We start from the raw sequence: 14,761 nt of genomic DNA, 5'->3' as shown, positions 1-14,761 counted from the left end.
GTCCGGTTTGCGGTCACCTGACCATAGAGGCAGCTAGACATGGCGTCTTCCTTTCTTGCCGGTGAGCGACTGGTACACGCTTTGGGCCCCGGCGGGGAACTGGAATCAGAGCAGCTGCCTCGGAAGCTGCGAGCCGAACTAGAGGCCGCGCTGGGGAAGAAGCACACGGACGGTGATAGCCCTAGTGGCCCCCGACGCTTAGTTTCCTTCCGTCTAATCCGGGATCTGCACCAGCACCTGAGAGAAAGGGGTGAGTCTGTCTCCAGTCTAGATCGCCTCCGAGTTTCCAGATCTACTTCCTCCTGGTTTTTTCCCCTATCATTGTCTCTAACCTGTAAAGCACTTAAGTAACCAACTAAGAGTCTCCTCATAAACCCAGGGGCCACCCACACTTCTTTCTTCACTCCTAAGGGAATTCTTCTTGGACGACAAAATTTACTTGTTCAGATTCTGTTCTCTTATAATCTCCTATTCACTTGGCAGGCACACCTGACCCTGAGGAAGTCGAGGATCTAACCCAATAACATCTCCCAAATTCTATTCCTCCTCCTTTTTTTTTTTGCCGCATTAGGAACCACTTAATTCTTTTTGGTCCATCTCAAAAGCAAGAGTTGATATCCTATGTTGTCTTTCTTTTTTTTTTTTTTTTAAAGAGAGAGTGGGAGAGAGAGAGAGAGAATTTTTTAATTTTTTTTTTTTTTTTTTTTTAGTTATCGTTGGACACAACATCTTTGTTTTGTATGTGGTGCTGAGGATCGAACCCAGGCCGCACGCATGCCAGGCGAGCGCGCTACCGCTTGAGCCACATCCCCAGCCCCTTATGTTGTCTTTCTTTGTTCCTTTCTCTTGGTGATAGAATGATGAAAGCTATGTTAAAAGATCTAGACCAGGAATAGCATGTGAGTTTTAATCATAGTTCTGTCACTGTTTTCCCTCAAAGAAGTCATTCCTCCATCCTGGGCCTCAATTCCTTTATCTATAAAGAAAGGGAATAGGACAAACTAGGTATTTTTCCAGAATTAACATAGCCTAGCCAGAAGTGCAAAACATAGACTGCTCAAGTATTAGAACTAAAAAAAAAACTTAGAAAGTGTCAGGTACAATGACTTCTGAGTATTTAACATTACTGTGACCGAAACCTATTTAGGGCAGAGCTATTGTGCCACAGAAATGACCTAACCCAAAGGTAAATGTTAGGTCTTGGTTTTCATGTTGGCAGAGTAATTGAGAGTTGACAATTATAGTCAACTTTGCAGCACTAGGAAATACTTAGGTGGAATTGCCCTAGATTTTTCCCAATTGAAAGTGATCCTAGCAATGTGTTGACATTAAGGTATGGCCATATTTTTATTTCGGCAGGGAAAAAAAAAAAAAAGAAAGAGCTAGACCCTTCTCTGATATTAGATTTTCAACCTTAACTCTATGGCTCACTACATTTGTGGAAACCTTTTCTTCTCAGATTCCACACTATACCTTCATGAGCTCCTGGAAGGCAGTGAAATCTATCTCCCAGAAGTTGTGAAGCCTCCCCGGGTATGTAAAGGATATATTTTTGAGAGTGGGTATTGGCTGAGTAGGGCATCAAATTTTTTAATCAGTTTTGGGGCTTGAAATTTTGTCTTTTAAATATTTGACATCTGAGATGAGTAAACCAGGTATTGCCTTCTCTATTTGACAGCTTTAGAAAGCTGAGATCCAAAAACCCAGTTTCCAAAACAGTGAAGATAGAATGACAAAAGCTATGTTGAAAGATCTAACCAAGAATAGCATGTGAGTTTTAATCCTAGTTCTGTCACTGATTTCCCTCAAAGAAGTCACTCCTCCTTCCTGGGCCTCAATTCCCTTATCTATAAAGAAAGGAAATAGAGGCTGGAGCTGGGGCTCAGTAGTAGAGCACTTGCCTAGCATGTGTGAGGCACTGGGTTTGATCCTCAGCACAATATAAAAATAAGTTGAAGGTTATTGTGTTCACCTACAACTAAAACAAATATTTTTTAAAAGGAGGTGGAATAGACAAATTGGGTATTTTCCAGAATTAACATAGCCTAGCCAGAAGTATAAAATGTGGACTGCTCAACTATTAGGGGGAGGCAGCTCTTTAGAACTAAAAAGAATCTTAGAAGGGCTGGGTTGTGGCTCTGTAGTAGAGCGCTTGCCTAGCATATGTGAGGCATTTGGTTTGATTCTCAGCACTGCATGTAAATAAATAAATAAAATAAGGGTTCATCAACATCTAAAAAAAGTAAAATAAAAAATAAAGAATCTTAGAGAGTATCAGGTACAGTGGACCTGTGAGTATTTAGCATCACTGGGACCTAAATCTATTTAGGACAGAGCTGTTGTGGCCACAGAAATGACCTAACCCAAAGGCAAATGTTAGATCTTGGTTTTTATGTTGGGCAGGTCCTCTGGCACTCTTAGTAATTCAGTGCCCCCTTGGAACCAATGATTACGACATGCTTCCTAGCAAGACACATGTAAAAGAACATCAGTCTTTTCACATACTTTTTTCTGCTTTAGAACCCAGAGCTAGTTGCCCGGCTTGAGAAGATTAAGATACAACTGGCCAATGAGGAATATAAGCGGATCACTCGTAATGTCACCTGTCAGGTAAGGGCCTGCTTCTTAATGTATGGACTGAGTAGTCCCTAAAAACAGAAATAAAAACTGGTGCAGAGGAAAGAAACAACATGGGAACTTGGCTTGTCTCCTATTCCAAAACCATACAAGTTCTGTGTTATCTAAAACTGCATAATTCCCAGCTCACTCACTGAGACTCTGAGCTTAGATGTGACTGATTCTTAAACATTGTAGAGATGGAGATGAACCTTGCAGCCTTTTTTCCCACAGGGTTCCCTACTAATCTCTGGAATGTTCTTTCCCTGAAACAGGAGAGAAGTAGATGAGTACTGGGAGCCTATGTCCTCTTCTCTGAAATGCTTGCTCTGTGGTCCAGCAAAGAGTCAGGCTGGTCCTAGACAAAAGAATACATGGAAAATGCAGAGTTAGTGTGTTGAGGAATAGAGAGAGGTGAGGCCAGACTGACAAATATGTGAGTTGTCTCTGAGCTGCTTCCATTCTGAATCATCTACTTTTTCTTTTTTCTAGGATTCACGCCATGGTGGGATGCTCAGTGATCTAGGAAAACAAGGTGAGATACTAGGAAATTAGGCTTCCAGAGCCTCTCCTTGGGATGGAGGTGGCATTTCTTTCCACCCCAACATTCTGGGTTTAGGCTGAGCTATTCAGACTTGTTCTTTGAAAGGAATGCGGTTGATGGAGGGAGGCAGCTCTGAGGGAACAGGGCCTCCTGGAGAATGCTGACCTAAAAATTTCTCCCCTCAAAGTAAGGTCAGTGAAGGCTCTAGTCATCACCATCTTCAACTTCATTGTCACGGTGGCAGCTGCCTTTGTTTGCACTTACCTTGGAAGCCAGTATATCTTCACAGAAATGGCCTCGGTGAGTATGGGCTAGACAAAATGCCCCAAGTGGGGGTGTTAGTGGAAGAAGGTGATGTGTGTGAAAATGCCTTACACAGGTTAGAAATTGTGCATATTTATGCACTAATCAAAGGGAGCAATTTTGGGGGGAGGGCTGGACAGGTATTAATCACAAGAGAAGCCAGATCCCCTCTTCCTCGATTTAGGAGCTGGGTTGGAGGTTTTCCATCCCCATTAAAGGTGCTGAGGGCTAGAGAGCTGAGTCTTGGCTTACATTCCTTAAGCCTGATTTTCCACCTCCCTAGCAAGTGCTGGCTGCATTGATCGTTGCCTCAGTGGTGGGTCTAGCCGAGCTGTATGTCATGGTGCGGGCAATGGAAGGTGAGTTGGGAGAACTGTAACTGGTGCTTCATCAACAAAGTCTGGAGAAGATTTGGGGGGCCCCAGGCCCCCAACTGCTGATAACCAACTCAATCAACCTATGAAGCTCTTTGTACTCAGCTCCAATTAGTCAGAGGACCAGGCTAGGCCATCTCCTGTTCTTACAGGAAGCCCTGTCTTCTGTGAATTTCCAGAGGGAGCATTGGAGGAGATTCAAACAACACCACTTCTTTAAAACTAAAAGAACTGACCTCTCAAAAACTTTCTACTGAACTCAGTGCCCATTTGCCGTCTCCAGTTCATTCTGGGCACTGCTGGGACTGGGTTTTTTTCAGCAGGAGTAATTGGAATCCAGGCCTTCTCAGAAGTAGACCATACTGCCTTGAACTTGCCCAAGTGCACAAATCAATCAAATCCTTCATCTGTACATCTTTGGTATAGGCCTATAATTGAGAGCAGAAGCCTCCAAGAAAGCAGAAAGGCTTCCTTTCTCAGTTTATGCTGGAAGAGGAACCAGAGGACAGGTATCAAATAAGAGAAAGAAAGGTTGGTATGGTATGGTAGATCTGGAAGCCAGGCAGCTACTTTTTTGGAAAAGGAAGTGGTGTTGGGCCCCTTTTCCAGAAGGCAAAACAGTCTAGACTGAGACCAAATGGCCAGCTATGGTCTTTCTTCTGTTGATTGGAGTCAAAGATTCCTATGTTGCCCTGATGTCTCTAACATTAAACTTCTGAGAACTTAGTTAAGTGGTGTGATGGTAGAATCTTTATATGGAATTTGAAAGTGTATCAACCTTAAGTTATTTATCCAATAAATATTTATTGTGCCCAGTGTATTCTTATTTCAAATCCTGTGTCAGATACACAAAGCAAAAAGATCTCCATAATTTTCTGTGAGTTTTTCAGGATTTGCTCCTAAAGATTGACTCATTACTGTTTGTTCATTGTACATGCTCCTGTAGTTCTTGTTTTTTCCCAGAACTTTTTTATTCTTAGAGATTATATACACAGTGGCTTAATAGACATTTCCTCTACAACATTTGCCAGTTTCTGGTAGTTGAGAGAAATGTCACCTGTGAGAAAATGTAGGTGACATTTTACAGTGTTTCTAGTAACCTGAACTGTTGAAGCTTGGTCAGAAAGCTTCAAAAGCCTTGTGGGGTTCATGGCTGTACTTCCTTGTACTCTGTGCTCCAGACTGCCCATCTAGCTATAAGCTTTCACGTCTCCCCAGGACTTGAATTTAGGTTGAATGGATTCCAGATGTTAAAAGAGATCTAACTTAATCAGAATCTCCTCAAAACAGATCCTGACCCTAGGACATCCCACAGTAAAATCGGGGTCATTCCCTCTCCCCCTGATCCCAAATTGGGATTGAACCCATGGGCATTCTACCACTAGGCTATATCCCCAGCCCTTTTTATTTTTTATTTTGAGATAAGATCTCACTAAGTTGCCCAGACTGGTCTTGAGCTTGTGATCCTCCTGCCTCAGCCCCCCAAGTAGCTGGGATTACAGGCATGTGGCAAAATTGGAGTTGTTCTCTTCCCTCCACCATTTATTAGGATGGAATCTACACTAGATCCCAACCACCTCCTCACAAGTTAACAAGCTTCTATGGCATTTCAATCTTATTAAGAGCTGCTTTATGGGCTGGACACCAAGTTAGCATCTGAGGCAAAAGACTTAGCTCCTGCCTAGTGAATGAAGAGGAGGCAATGGCCATTGTGCAAGGAGGGTTCCATCTGTAAGGGTAGGATGGTGGTGTTGCTCAATGGTAGAGCACTTGCCAACCATGTGCAAGGCCCTGGGTTTGGTCCCTAGCACCTAAAAAAAAAAAAAAAAAATCTGCTAGGTCCAGTCCTCATTTACCTCAGTGAAGGGAGCATTGTCTTTGCCACTTCCTCTCAGGGTACCATGCTTTCTCCATGACACTCTGGGTTCAGGAAGTGCCTGGCAGGAGGTCAGAGAAACAAGAAGTTTGAGGCCTTCCCAGTTTCTTTTCTTTTTTTTTTTTTAAACACAGTATCTTTATTTTATTTTTACATGGTGCTGAGAATCGAACCCAGTGCCTCATGCATGCTAGGTGAGCACGCTACCACTTGAGCCACATCCCCAGCCCCTTCCCAGTTCCTCTTGAGCTCTAGTATAGAACAGCAGAGGGAATTAGCAATTTTTGGAGTTTTTATCATGTGTCACACACTTCATGAAGCCCTTTGCCTACATTGTTTCTTATTCCCAAAATGGAGACAAGCAAGTTTTTCCGCTCAGCTTTTCTTGCACATAGTTTCAGAGAGTTGCCAGTTAAATAGCAGAGCCAGGATTTCAGTCCAGTGCAGTCTGATCACCAACTCTGCTTTTCTCCCCAAAGCTGAGCAACTCCAGAAGTGGAGGTAACTGGGATGTGCTGAAGTTAGTAGGACTGCAACAGGGGTGCTGGCAGAGGCTCCCATCACTCAGGGCCTCAGTCAGAGCCCTAAGCCCTTCAATTAACCATCCCCCTAACTAATCCCAGCAGAAGCCTTTGTAATACCTCCCACCCAGAATCTGTGTGGAACCTGGCCCTATTTAGGGATTAGGTGATAAAGATAAATTTCCAAGGCAAACAGCCTTCAGCCTCATTTATTTGCAACATACAACAATCCAGATTAAAATACAGAGTTGGATTTTATTTGGAGATTAGTTGGTATTACAGATGACAGTGATACCAAAACCCAGTGCTGCTGTACCCTCCTCAACCCCAAATCTGTCAGGTTGTCTCCACAGCCCCACGTCAGAAGGCAATCTGATTTTTTTGAAAATTAAATCAACTTAAGCCCCAGGCTTCTTTTCTACTTTTATTACTTTAATATCACTCTCTCTTCAGGTCCATAGTTATGATTAATTTGTCCAGGTAGTAGGAGATGAGGGGCCCCTGAACCATAAAAAGGTGGGTTTCCAGCAGTCAAGAGTAGGAGCAGCCCTCTTCCCCTAGCATGCATAGCAGGCATTTAGGTAACGTTCTAAAGGGCCCTGGTCAGACAAATGGCTGCCCCATCAGAGGGAGGAGGTCATCTCTGTGGTGAGAACTGGGGACAGGTCCTAGCAGGAGAGATGGGAAACATGACTCCTTAACTCATCCTGATGGTACTGTCAGGACAATAGATATGCCCTAGGAGGGTCCAGAGTGCTGGGTAGCAAGTACCATGCTGCAGTCACTACCGAGGACCTGCATGTGAGCTGGCCTGGAAGTGGAAGGGAGGGGTCCCAAAACTAAACTCTTCCCATTAGAGTTCTCCATTATGTAAAATAAGAGGGCAGGGGATCCAGTTCTGATGTGTTCAGTCCTAAGTGGGCTGGATGGACCGTAAGAGCCAGAGGAGAGGTCTTGGAAATTCTGGACCTGGATCAGGAGTGGTCCACATTGGTGATAACAGCTGAGGCATAAATAAGGTCAGATAGGCTGCCCAGTGAGGTTTGAGGAGTAGCTTGCTCCAAAGAAGGGTGGACCCCTGAGACCTCAGCAGGTCCCCGTGGGGCTACAGCTTTCGTCACTGCCCAGCCCTGACCTAGACCCAAGCTGGGAGCTGCACACAGGGCCTGTGAACACACCGGGGTACACTGAGCTGTGCTGGTGGCAGATGGAGGCTGGACCAGCGTTGGGGGTGCCCAGGGCTGCTGGGGGGTATCTGGAAGAGAATAGCAGCTCTGGGGAGGCTCAGGCCTGGGACTTAGGCCTCCTGGATTTCTGTTCTTGATTTTCTTGGCCCGGCGGTTCTGGAACCACACCTGGTAAGGAAGATGAAGAGGACTATTCTGTCTCCAGCACCACTTCCCTGGGACAGGACAGACCCTGAAGGCAGAATACCCAGAGAGGAGCTGTGGGTTAAGGCCAGAAGTTGGCTGTATGAAAGTAACCTATCCTGGGGGGAGGTCATGGCTCACCTGTATCTTGGCCTCCGGTAGGCGAGTGAGTTGGGCAAGGTGTTCACGGGTACCAATGTCAGGATAGGGTCGTGCTGCAAACACCCGCTCCAACTCCAGCAGCTGCCCAACACTAAATGTGATTCTCTTTCTCCGGTGGGGACCCAACCCACTGGCATGGCCTAGGGGTTGACATGGGGGTCAAGCCAGGACTCCTTGCCAGAGCCTGACTCTGCAGTCTGCACTAGCCAACCCTCTTCAACCTTCCCCATCACACCCTGCCCCACCTCTTACCCAACCCACCCTATATCCCTGTCACCTCACCTGCTGGAGATGCTTCCACAGGGCTGGCCATGGAGCTGGCAAGGGCCGAGGAGCCAGAGGGCCACGCCAGGCCTGTGCCCACACCAGACCCATCTGTTTGGGGTTTTATGCTGTTTGAGTGCCTGGCCCCACCCCCAGCAGGAGAGAGGCTTAAAGTCCAGCTAGAGTGAGACAGAGAAGCCCAGAGCGGGGAGGGGAGGCCAGGGCTAGGATTGGGCTGATGGGGTATGGGTGAGCCAGTTTGATGGCCCCTGCCCTTCCCCAGCTTCACAAAGGAAGCTGGTCCCAGCCTCTCTCTCCAAACAACCTGTGGCAATCTGCCTGCAGTCCTGTACTTCATGAAAATCCTCTAGGGCTCCTTCCAGAAGGCCACTGAAATTTTTCCAGTGTTCCCAGGACTTCAACTGCCCCTTCTGGAGCCCTCCGTGCCCTGGTTCTGGCTGCCTTCAGGGAAGAGTAGGTAGAGGCCTACCCCACAACTGACTGGGCAGTAAAGCTGGACAAGATGAGGATGAAGGGGACAAAATGAGCTGGAGCACATGCTTTCAGCAGGGCTGGGGAACAAAGGTCCACACCAGAGCTGTTTCACTTTCTGGCTGACCCTTGAGGCTTTCTGGGGCCCAGGAATCTGGAGCCAGAGGAGGCCTCACAGGTACAATTGAAGGGTTTAAAGGTGATGTTTTAACAGTGCTCTCTTCCTTAGAAGCCTTCAAAGTTAGTTTGCTAAAAGAAAGGGGTACATATGAATTTCCTTCCAGCTCCAGTCCTTCCCTCTCTCTCCTGACTTCACTGCCCTCCACCCCGAACCCAGGACAAAAACTTCAAAAAACTCCCATCCTCCAGGTTGTGGTAGTGCATACCTGTGATCCCAGCTACTCAGGAAGCTGAGGCAGGGAGGGTTTTGAGTTCAAGGCCAGCCTGGGAAACTTTAAGGAGCCCTGTCTCAAAAAACAAGAAGGGCTGGTGATGTAGCTCAGTGTAGAGCACCCCTGGCTCAATCCTCAGTACCACACACATACAAAAAAAAAAAAAAAAAAAAACACGGGATGGAAGGAAGGCAAGCCTATCCACCTACCTAGGGATGGGTTACAGGAGCATGATGACCCCGGTGACCCTACCTCTTCTCTTGCCCCTTCTATCTCCATCAAAACCCTAAGACCCTAGTCAAGTCCAAGGCTCAAAGCAAGCCAAACCCAGGGAGGAGTGGCTTAGTGACTTCTGTCATGACCAGGGGGTTTAGTGCCTGCCTACCTGGGCTGCTGGAGGCTCCTTAGCTCAGAGGAAGGGTAGTTCTCCCAACACCCTCCTCAGCCCCCAACTTTTCTGGTTCACAGAGAGGGCAATAAGCCTAGCATGGACTGACAGTTGAAGCTCCTCTGTTCCTCCTCCCCTTGACCTGTCCTGACAGCCCAGCTTGCTCTCCACCCAGGTAGGGATCCGTTGACCCCAGTCAGGACAGTAGTCTTAAACTTAGGGCCAAGTGAGCTTTATTGGGTTGGGAGAAAAGGCTGGAAGAGGAAAAAGCTGTGGAAGACCAGCTGTGTGGACTCTGGCTCCTACTTCAGGTCAGGGCAGCCCAGCCAGTACTGGGCGATGGGACGTGGGTAGGGAGGAGTCACTGTGTCCACTCGCCGTGTGCGAAGGTTAACTCGGTAGTACTTATCTGAAAGAGAGGATGGAAGAGGGTGGGTGAGACCCTATATGGTTCTGCCCACTCTTGCCCTGAGAAAGAAGACTGTATCCACAGTGCAACTAAGGACTCCTGGCCTGGCTTTCTGGGGTCTCTGCCCTCAGACTGCGTTCAGACCATGGAGACCAGAGGCAGCAGAGAAGGCTCAAGCAAAACCAGCTTCAGAGGTGGCAAGGGCTCCCACCTCCTGAGAAGAAGTAAACACTCTGGATGGGCTCGCAGGTGGCAGGCACAACCCAGTTCATGTCATAGTCATAGTTGTAGGCTTCCAGCCCGCTGTCCTCGCTGGAGAACAAGTGCAGCCAGGTGGAACGGGATGGCCGACGGGAGTTCTGGCTGTGACTGCGGCCACGACCACGACCACGACCACGGCGGGAGCGGTAGCGTTTGCGACTGCGACGTCTGGATTTTTGTTTCTTGGCCAAGGAGGAGCGGGGTGCTGAGCCTGAGATGTAGATCCGGCCGCCCATGACAGCATCCACCTTCCCAGGCACACCATGCCAGTCTCTGCTGATGAGCCCGGGCTCTCTGGCGCCCCCTGTGGCAGGGAAGGGGTTCATGGGAGGGGTTTAGAGGACCCAGTTTTGCCCTCTCCAACAGGACCTTTAGGGTTCATCTGTTTCACCTTCATTGCCAAAGGACATAGCAAGCTGGGGGCAGAGTCCAGTGCAGACCTCAGACTCCCTGTCCAGTGTTCCTTCCTGTGTCTCCACCCCACAGCCTAGGTCTCCACAGACCCCCCTCATCCACGGCCCCTCCCTCTGCTGGTTGTGTCCTTGGCTGTTCTAGGCAAAGTCCAAGATGTGGGGTCTGGGTGGAGGAGCCAAGCCTCCCCCTAAAGGTCAACAGAAGCAAAGTCTGGTCTGAGTAAACAGCGCTTGATCAATAGCTCCCCAATCGGCCGGCCCCCTGCAGGCAGCACAGCCCTCCCCTTCCCCAGGGATTCTGGTCCTCAGGAGATGAAAGCAAGCCTTTCCCTCAGCCATACCAGAGGATCTGCTCCAGAAGAGCAGCTCAAAGATGTCCTCCCAGCTGTCTCTCTGCAGCAGGGCAAAGTGCTCAAACACGGCCGACATGGAGCTGCCTTCACACTCCTCCCAGCTGGGCTGGTGCTGGAATTCGTACTCCCAGTACTGCTTCCCTGAGGAGCAGGGGAGCTGGCATCAGGAGGGTGGGCCTAAGCAAGGCTGGAGAGCCCAGAGGCTGCTCCAGTTAGGAGCTCTTGGCACAGGGGGTGGGCATACACTGAGGCCTGTCCCCAGGATAGCACAGAAGGAACCCGAGACAACTCTGCTGTCTGCCCATTCTTCTCCCACCCTTCTGAGTACCCTTAAAGAAGTAGACCCTTTCCCGGCCACTGTAGCTATGGGCCGGAAGAGCCAAGGCTGCGTCCACGTTGTCTGGGATGCCACCGAAGCCTTCAGAGATGTTTTGGGGGTAACCAGGGTCCAGAACACCATCCTCAAAGCGCCAGTACTGACTACCCTAAGAGGCAGGAAAGGTGAAAGAGAGTGAGGAGGCAGCTGGTTGGGCACAGAGACAGAGTCTCATGCCCTAACATGGCCATTCCCAACTCCAGGCTTGCTATGCAGGACCTGGAACCTCAGACTGCTGCCTTGTCTTCACAGAGCCCCAGCCAGGTACCACAGGGTCCTGCATCTGACTTTCCTGCCCACCATGGTTCTGGGAATACCAGTTCTCAGCCCTTCCCTAAATGTTCTCTGTCCTGACCCACAGTCCCTGGGCCTGGCACCTTGAAGAGGTAGGTCTTCCCCTGACAGTTGACGCGGGTGAAGGCAGCATCAATGGGGCCCTCGATGCCCCAGACATCTCGGATGAGCTTGGGGTACCCAGGCCTCACTGCTGTTTCATCTAGCTCATAGCAGTACTGTCCTAGAGTGGGGGAGGCTGTATGAGAGAGAGCATGCTCCTGAGGCAGACCCCCACCCCCAAGACCTTCCGCTGGACTCACCTCGGAAGGCAAAGAGGGAACCATTCTTGAGGTCAGTGAAGGCATCAAAGGGCTTCCCACTGCACAGCTCCTCCTCTGTGGAGAACTCAGAGGGCCCTTCAGCAGTAGCTTCAGGTCTTAAGTTCATCCCCTCAGGTCCTGAGGTCTCCACCTCAGGCCCTTGGGGACTTGACTCGGCTGTAAGAGCTTCTTCCTCAGGGTTCGAGACAGTTGTCGGCTCAGGAGTCCCTTCAGGGCTCACGGAGGAGCTCTCATAGAGGTCATAGGTCCCATATTCATCTTCTGGCATAGTGAACACATCCCCACGAGTCACTGCAGATAGAATGGGTGATATGAGTCTCCAGCTACAGAGGAGACCCCAGGCCCACCTACCTAGGTATTGAACGCACCTTGGGTCTTGCACTCGGTCATGTAGTCAACACAGCAGCTCTGGTAGTAAGAGCAGAGCTCATCGCACTGACACTTCTTGTCAGCATTGAAACCCTCAGTGCAGCGGCCCTTGCATGACTCTATGGAGAAGGGGTGTCAGTTGATACAGCCAAGACCGGGCCACCCTCACCCACCCTTACATTGCCTCAGATGGTATCAACACTTTGGTTCACACCTTGGTCAGCCACAGCAACCGACACCAGCAGAGCCAGTATGAGAAGGGGCCTTGGAGGTGCCATGAAGGAGCCTCTAGTTGACGGGCCTGGCAAGCTGGGCTCTGAGCTCCTGGAGTCTCTGCTGCCTAAAATAGGGAGGGGGGAAAATGAGCCAGGGAGGGAGGGAACTGGAGAAGAGGAGCTGTCCTCTCTGCCACTCTGTTTGCTCAGCCTCCAGCCCAGCCCCCAGTTTCCCTACTCCACAGGCTGCAACTACAAAGGGTCACATTCTCAGAACCCCAGGCCTGGGAGAGCTGGGAAACAGAGTCCTTGCCAAGCTCAGGGTCATCAGGTCATCTGGACAGGGAATAGCATGGTGTGTCTGGAGGGCTGAGGGAAGGCTCATGCTGTCACTCACTGAGAAAACTGCTTTGTCTCTCTGAGTCTTTGTTTTCTTTTCAGTAAAATGGGACTAATAGTACTTTGCCTTGTGGGATGTTGAAGGATTACATGAGCTAGAACAGACAAAGTGCTCAGGGCCTGCAGTAGTTTCAAATTAATTCTCATAAATGACTACTGATGCATGATTTATTTGAGCAGGCACATCTCTGGCTGGGTGCTCATCTATCCACTGTGTATTTAGGACAGAGAAAAGGGGGTGGGAGCAGAGGTGGTAAGCATCCAGGGAAATGCTATTTTTTTTATCATTAAAGTACAAAGTTTCAATTCTGGCTTCTCCTTGTGGGTCTGTCATCTCTCCAAACTGGTCTTCACAGCACAGAAAAAAGTGAATATGAACCCTTTGGACCAGATCCAATTCCTGAGGCTTCCGTTAGTTCATCAGTGGTGGGCAGACCACTCCCTGTTCCCACCTTCAATCTCCCCATTTGTAGAGTAGGCTTATTCAGCACACTTTTAGACTCTTAAAATAAGTGTTATCCCCCCACCCAGAAAATGCCTGCTGGAACAAAACACCTGTTTGTTTCTTCTTGTTGTTGTTGTTTCAATATTTTTTAGCTGTAGAGGGACACAAAATCTTTATTTATTTATTTATTTATTGCTGAGGATGGAACCCAGTGCCTCACACATGTGAGGCAATCACTCAACCACTGAGCTACAACCCCAGCCCCAGATCACCTGTTTTTTGTGCCCCATTTCAGGCATCCACAGGCTTCTGAAGCCCCTCTCACCGAGTTGTCAGCTAACTTTTTTTTGTTCTGTAATCTGTGGAATGTGACTTTGGCCAGTGTCTTCCGTTTGGGCCTCAATGGTGTCAGCTGTAAAATGGAATACTAATCCTACCCCACAGGCGTATTGTGAGGCTTGAGAAACAGGCATAAAACCTTTAGAATTTTACAGAATCATTACCACGACTGCTTTAACCACTAGGAGGGGAAGGGGCACATTCAGCGGTATTGCTCTCAGGTCAGCGCAATCCGGGAGGAGGAACTGTGACTCTTTCTCCACTTCCTCCGCATCCAGAGCAAAGCAGTGGAAGGCGATTGTGGGAAGGGGCGGGGCCAGGGTGTGGGAGGGACTGGAGAAGGCTTGGGGTGGGGCTGCGCACGCGGCGAGGGAGGAGACTTAGAAGAGGAGAGTCGGCTTGGGAACACAGCTACTCAGGGGCGTGGCTGCTGCAGAGCTTCCCAGTCCAGCGATCCTAGCTGGAGCCGCGCTTTGTTCTGGCCGCCGCCTCCTCTACCCTTTAGCGTCTGGATCCATCCTTTGCCTCCCCCACTGTCCCCTTCCACCTTCTCCCTGCATCTGGGTTTGCATCCTCTTCCCCAACCGCTGCACTCCCTGGCCGCCTTCACTCCTGGCCGAGTCGCTGCCTGGGATGCTTCTCTGAATTCTTCCCTCTGCATCTTCTTCCCCTTCGCCCTTTTTCGGGTCTGTTTTCCCCAGGTCCAGGTCGCTCCTCCCGGCCCCACCCCTCCAAGCCGGGAATGTCCCTCGGAGCTCTGTGCCCATGGTCCTGACCCTGCTTCTCTCTGCCTACAAGCTGTGCCGCTTCTTCGCCATGTCGGGCCCACAGAACGGGGCCGACCGGTTGACTGTGCCGGGGCCGAATGGGGGTAGTGGCTCGGGCCCATGGTGGGCTACTGGCTTCCGAGGGTCCCGCGAGGTGTCTCCTGGGGTGGGCACCGAGGTGCAGGGCGCCCTGGAGCGTGCGCTGCCGGAGCTGCAGCAGGCTCTGTCTGCGCTGAAGCAGGCGGGCGCCGCTCGGGCTGTGGGCGCGGGCCTATCGGAGGTCTTCCAGATAGTGGAGGAGGCTTGGCTGCTGCCGGCTGTGGGCCGCGAGGTGGCCCAGGGTCTTTGCGACGCCATCCGCCTGGACGGCGGCCTCGACTTGCTGTTGCGGCTGCTGCAGGCACCGGAGCTGGAGACCCGCGTGCAGGCCGCACGCCTGCTGGAGCAGATCCTGGTGGCTGAGAACCGGTGAGGGTTCTGGGCTTGGGGGAGAGTG

General features: G+C 49.9%; 4 protein-coding genes across 5 annotated transcripts in view; 2 read left to right on the top strand and 2 right to left on the bottom strand.

Moving 5' to 3' along the window:
- Nucleotides 1-17: 17 nt before the first annotated feature.
- On the top strand, nucleotides 18-4,655 carry Vma12 (vacuolar ATPase assembly factor VMA12). The gene is made up of 6 exons (XM_027924531.2): nucleotides 18-250; nucleotides 1,460-1,533; nucleotides 2,521-2,610; nucleotides 3,109-3,151; nucleotides 3,348-3,460; nucleotides 3,747-4,655. Exons 1-6 carry the CDS (start codon nucleotides 40-42, stop codon nucleotides 3,840-3,842), a joined length of 627 nt encoding a protein of 208 aa, XP_027780332.2. The 5' UTR covers nucleotides 18-39; the 3' UTR covers nucleotides 3,843-4,655.
- A 2,553-nt stretch (nucleotides 4,656-7,208) lies between these two features.
- On the bottom strand, nucleotides 7,209-8,079 carry Sebox (SEBOX homeobox). Its single transcript, XM_027924399.2, has 3 exons — nucleotides 8,049-8,079; nucleotides 7,746-7,906; nucleotides 7,209-7,589 (listed from the first exon to the last, which is right to left on the bottom strand). Exons 1-3 carry the CDS (start codon nucleotides 8,077-8,079, stop codon nucleotides 7,209-7,211), a joined length of 573 nt encoding a protein of 190 aa, XP_027780200.1.
- Nucleotides 8,080-9,527: 1,448 nt separating this feature from the next.
- Nucleotides 9,528-12,495, bottom strand: Vtn (vitronectin). Its single transcript, XM_027924422.2, has 8 exons — nucleotides 12,315-12,495; nucleotides 12,100-12,219; nucleotides 11,711-12,022; nucleotides 11,492-11,631; nucleotides 11,067-11,223; nucleotides 10,727-10,879; nucleotides 9,923-10,276; nucleotides 9,528-9,711 (listed from the first exon to the last, which is right to left on the bottom strand). Exons 1-8 carry the CDS (start codon nucleotides 12,376-12,378, stop codon nucleotides 9,605-9,607), a joined length of 1,407 nt encoding a protein of 468 aa, XP_027780223.1. The 5' UTR covers nucleotides 12,379-12,495; the 3' UTR covers nucleotides 9,528-9,604.
- Nucleotides 12,496-13,906: 1,411 nt separating this feature from the next.
- The window catches only part of Sarm1 (sterile alpha and TIR motif containing 1), a 24,648-nt gene continuing 23,793 nt past the window's right edge, over nucleotides 13,907-14,761 (top strand). For both annotated transcript variants that reach the window (XM_027924377.2, XM_027924378.3), the window contains exon 1: nucleotides 13,907-14,733. In XM_027924377.2, the coding sequence (XP_027780178.1) occupies nucleotides 14,264-14,733 (470 nt within the window). In that variant the 5' untranslated portion in view covers nucleotides 13,907-14,263. The remainder of the gene's footprint in view (nucleotides 14,734-14,761) is intronic.

Source organism: Marmota flaviventris, chromosome 17 (genome assembly GCF_047511675.1).
Source record: "Marmota flaviventris isolate mMarFla1 chromosome 17, mMarFla1.hap1, whole genome shotgun sequence".
Classification (NCBI taxonomy): Eukaryota; Metazoa; Chordata; class Mammalia; order Rodentia; family Sciuridae; genus Marmota; species Marmota flaviventris.
The sequence above is the reverse complement of the archived record's forward strand: the minus strand, read 5'-3'. Positions and strand labels throughout refer to the sequence as shown.

Excerpts from the sequence above, each read along its gene's own strand:
- Vma12 (XM_027924531.2), top strand. The coding sequence starts at position 40 with ATGGCGTCTTCCTTTCTTGCCGGTGAGCGACTGGTACACGCTTTGGGC. Across the intron at positions 251-1,459 it reads CCAGCACCTGAGAGAAAGGG|ATTCCACACTATACCTTCAT; the intron begins GTGAGTCTGTCT and ends TTTTCTTCTCAG. Across the intron at positions 1,534-2,520 it reads AAGTTGTGAAGCCTCCCCGG|AACCCAGAGCTAGTTGCCCG; the intron begins GTATGTAAAGGA and ends TTTCTGCTTTAG.
- Sebox (XM_027924399.2), bottom strand. The coding sequence starts at position 8,079 with ATGGCCAGCCCTGTGGAAGCATCTCCAGCAG. Across the intron at positions 7,907-8,048 it reads TGTGGAAGCATCTCCAGCAG|GCCATGCCAGTGGGTTGGGT; the intron begins GTGAGGTGACAG and ends GTCAACCCCTAG. Across the intron at positions 7,590-7,745 it reads TACCGGAGGCCAAGATACAG|GTGTGGTTCCAGAACCGCCG; the intron begins GTGAGCCATGAC and ends CTTCCTTACCAG.
- Vtn (XM_027924422.2), bottom strand. The coding sequence starts at position 12,378 with ATGGCACCTCCAAGGCCCCTTCTCATACTGGCTCTGCTGGTGTCGGTT. Across the intron at positions 11,632-11,710 it reads TTCCCTCTTTGCCTTCCGAG|GACAGTACTGCTATGAGCTA; the intron begins GTGAGTCCAGCG and ends CCCCCACTCTAG. Across the intron at positions 9,712-9,922 it reads TGTTTACTTCTTCTCAGGAG|ATAAGTACTACCGAGTTAAC; the intron begins GTGGGAGCCCTT and ends CCTCTCTTTCAG.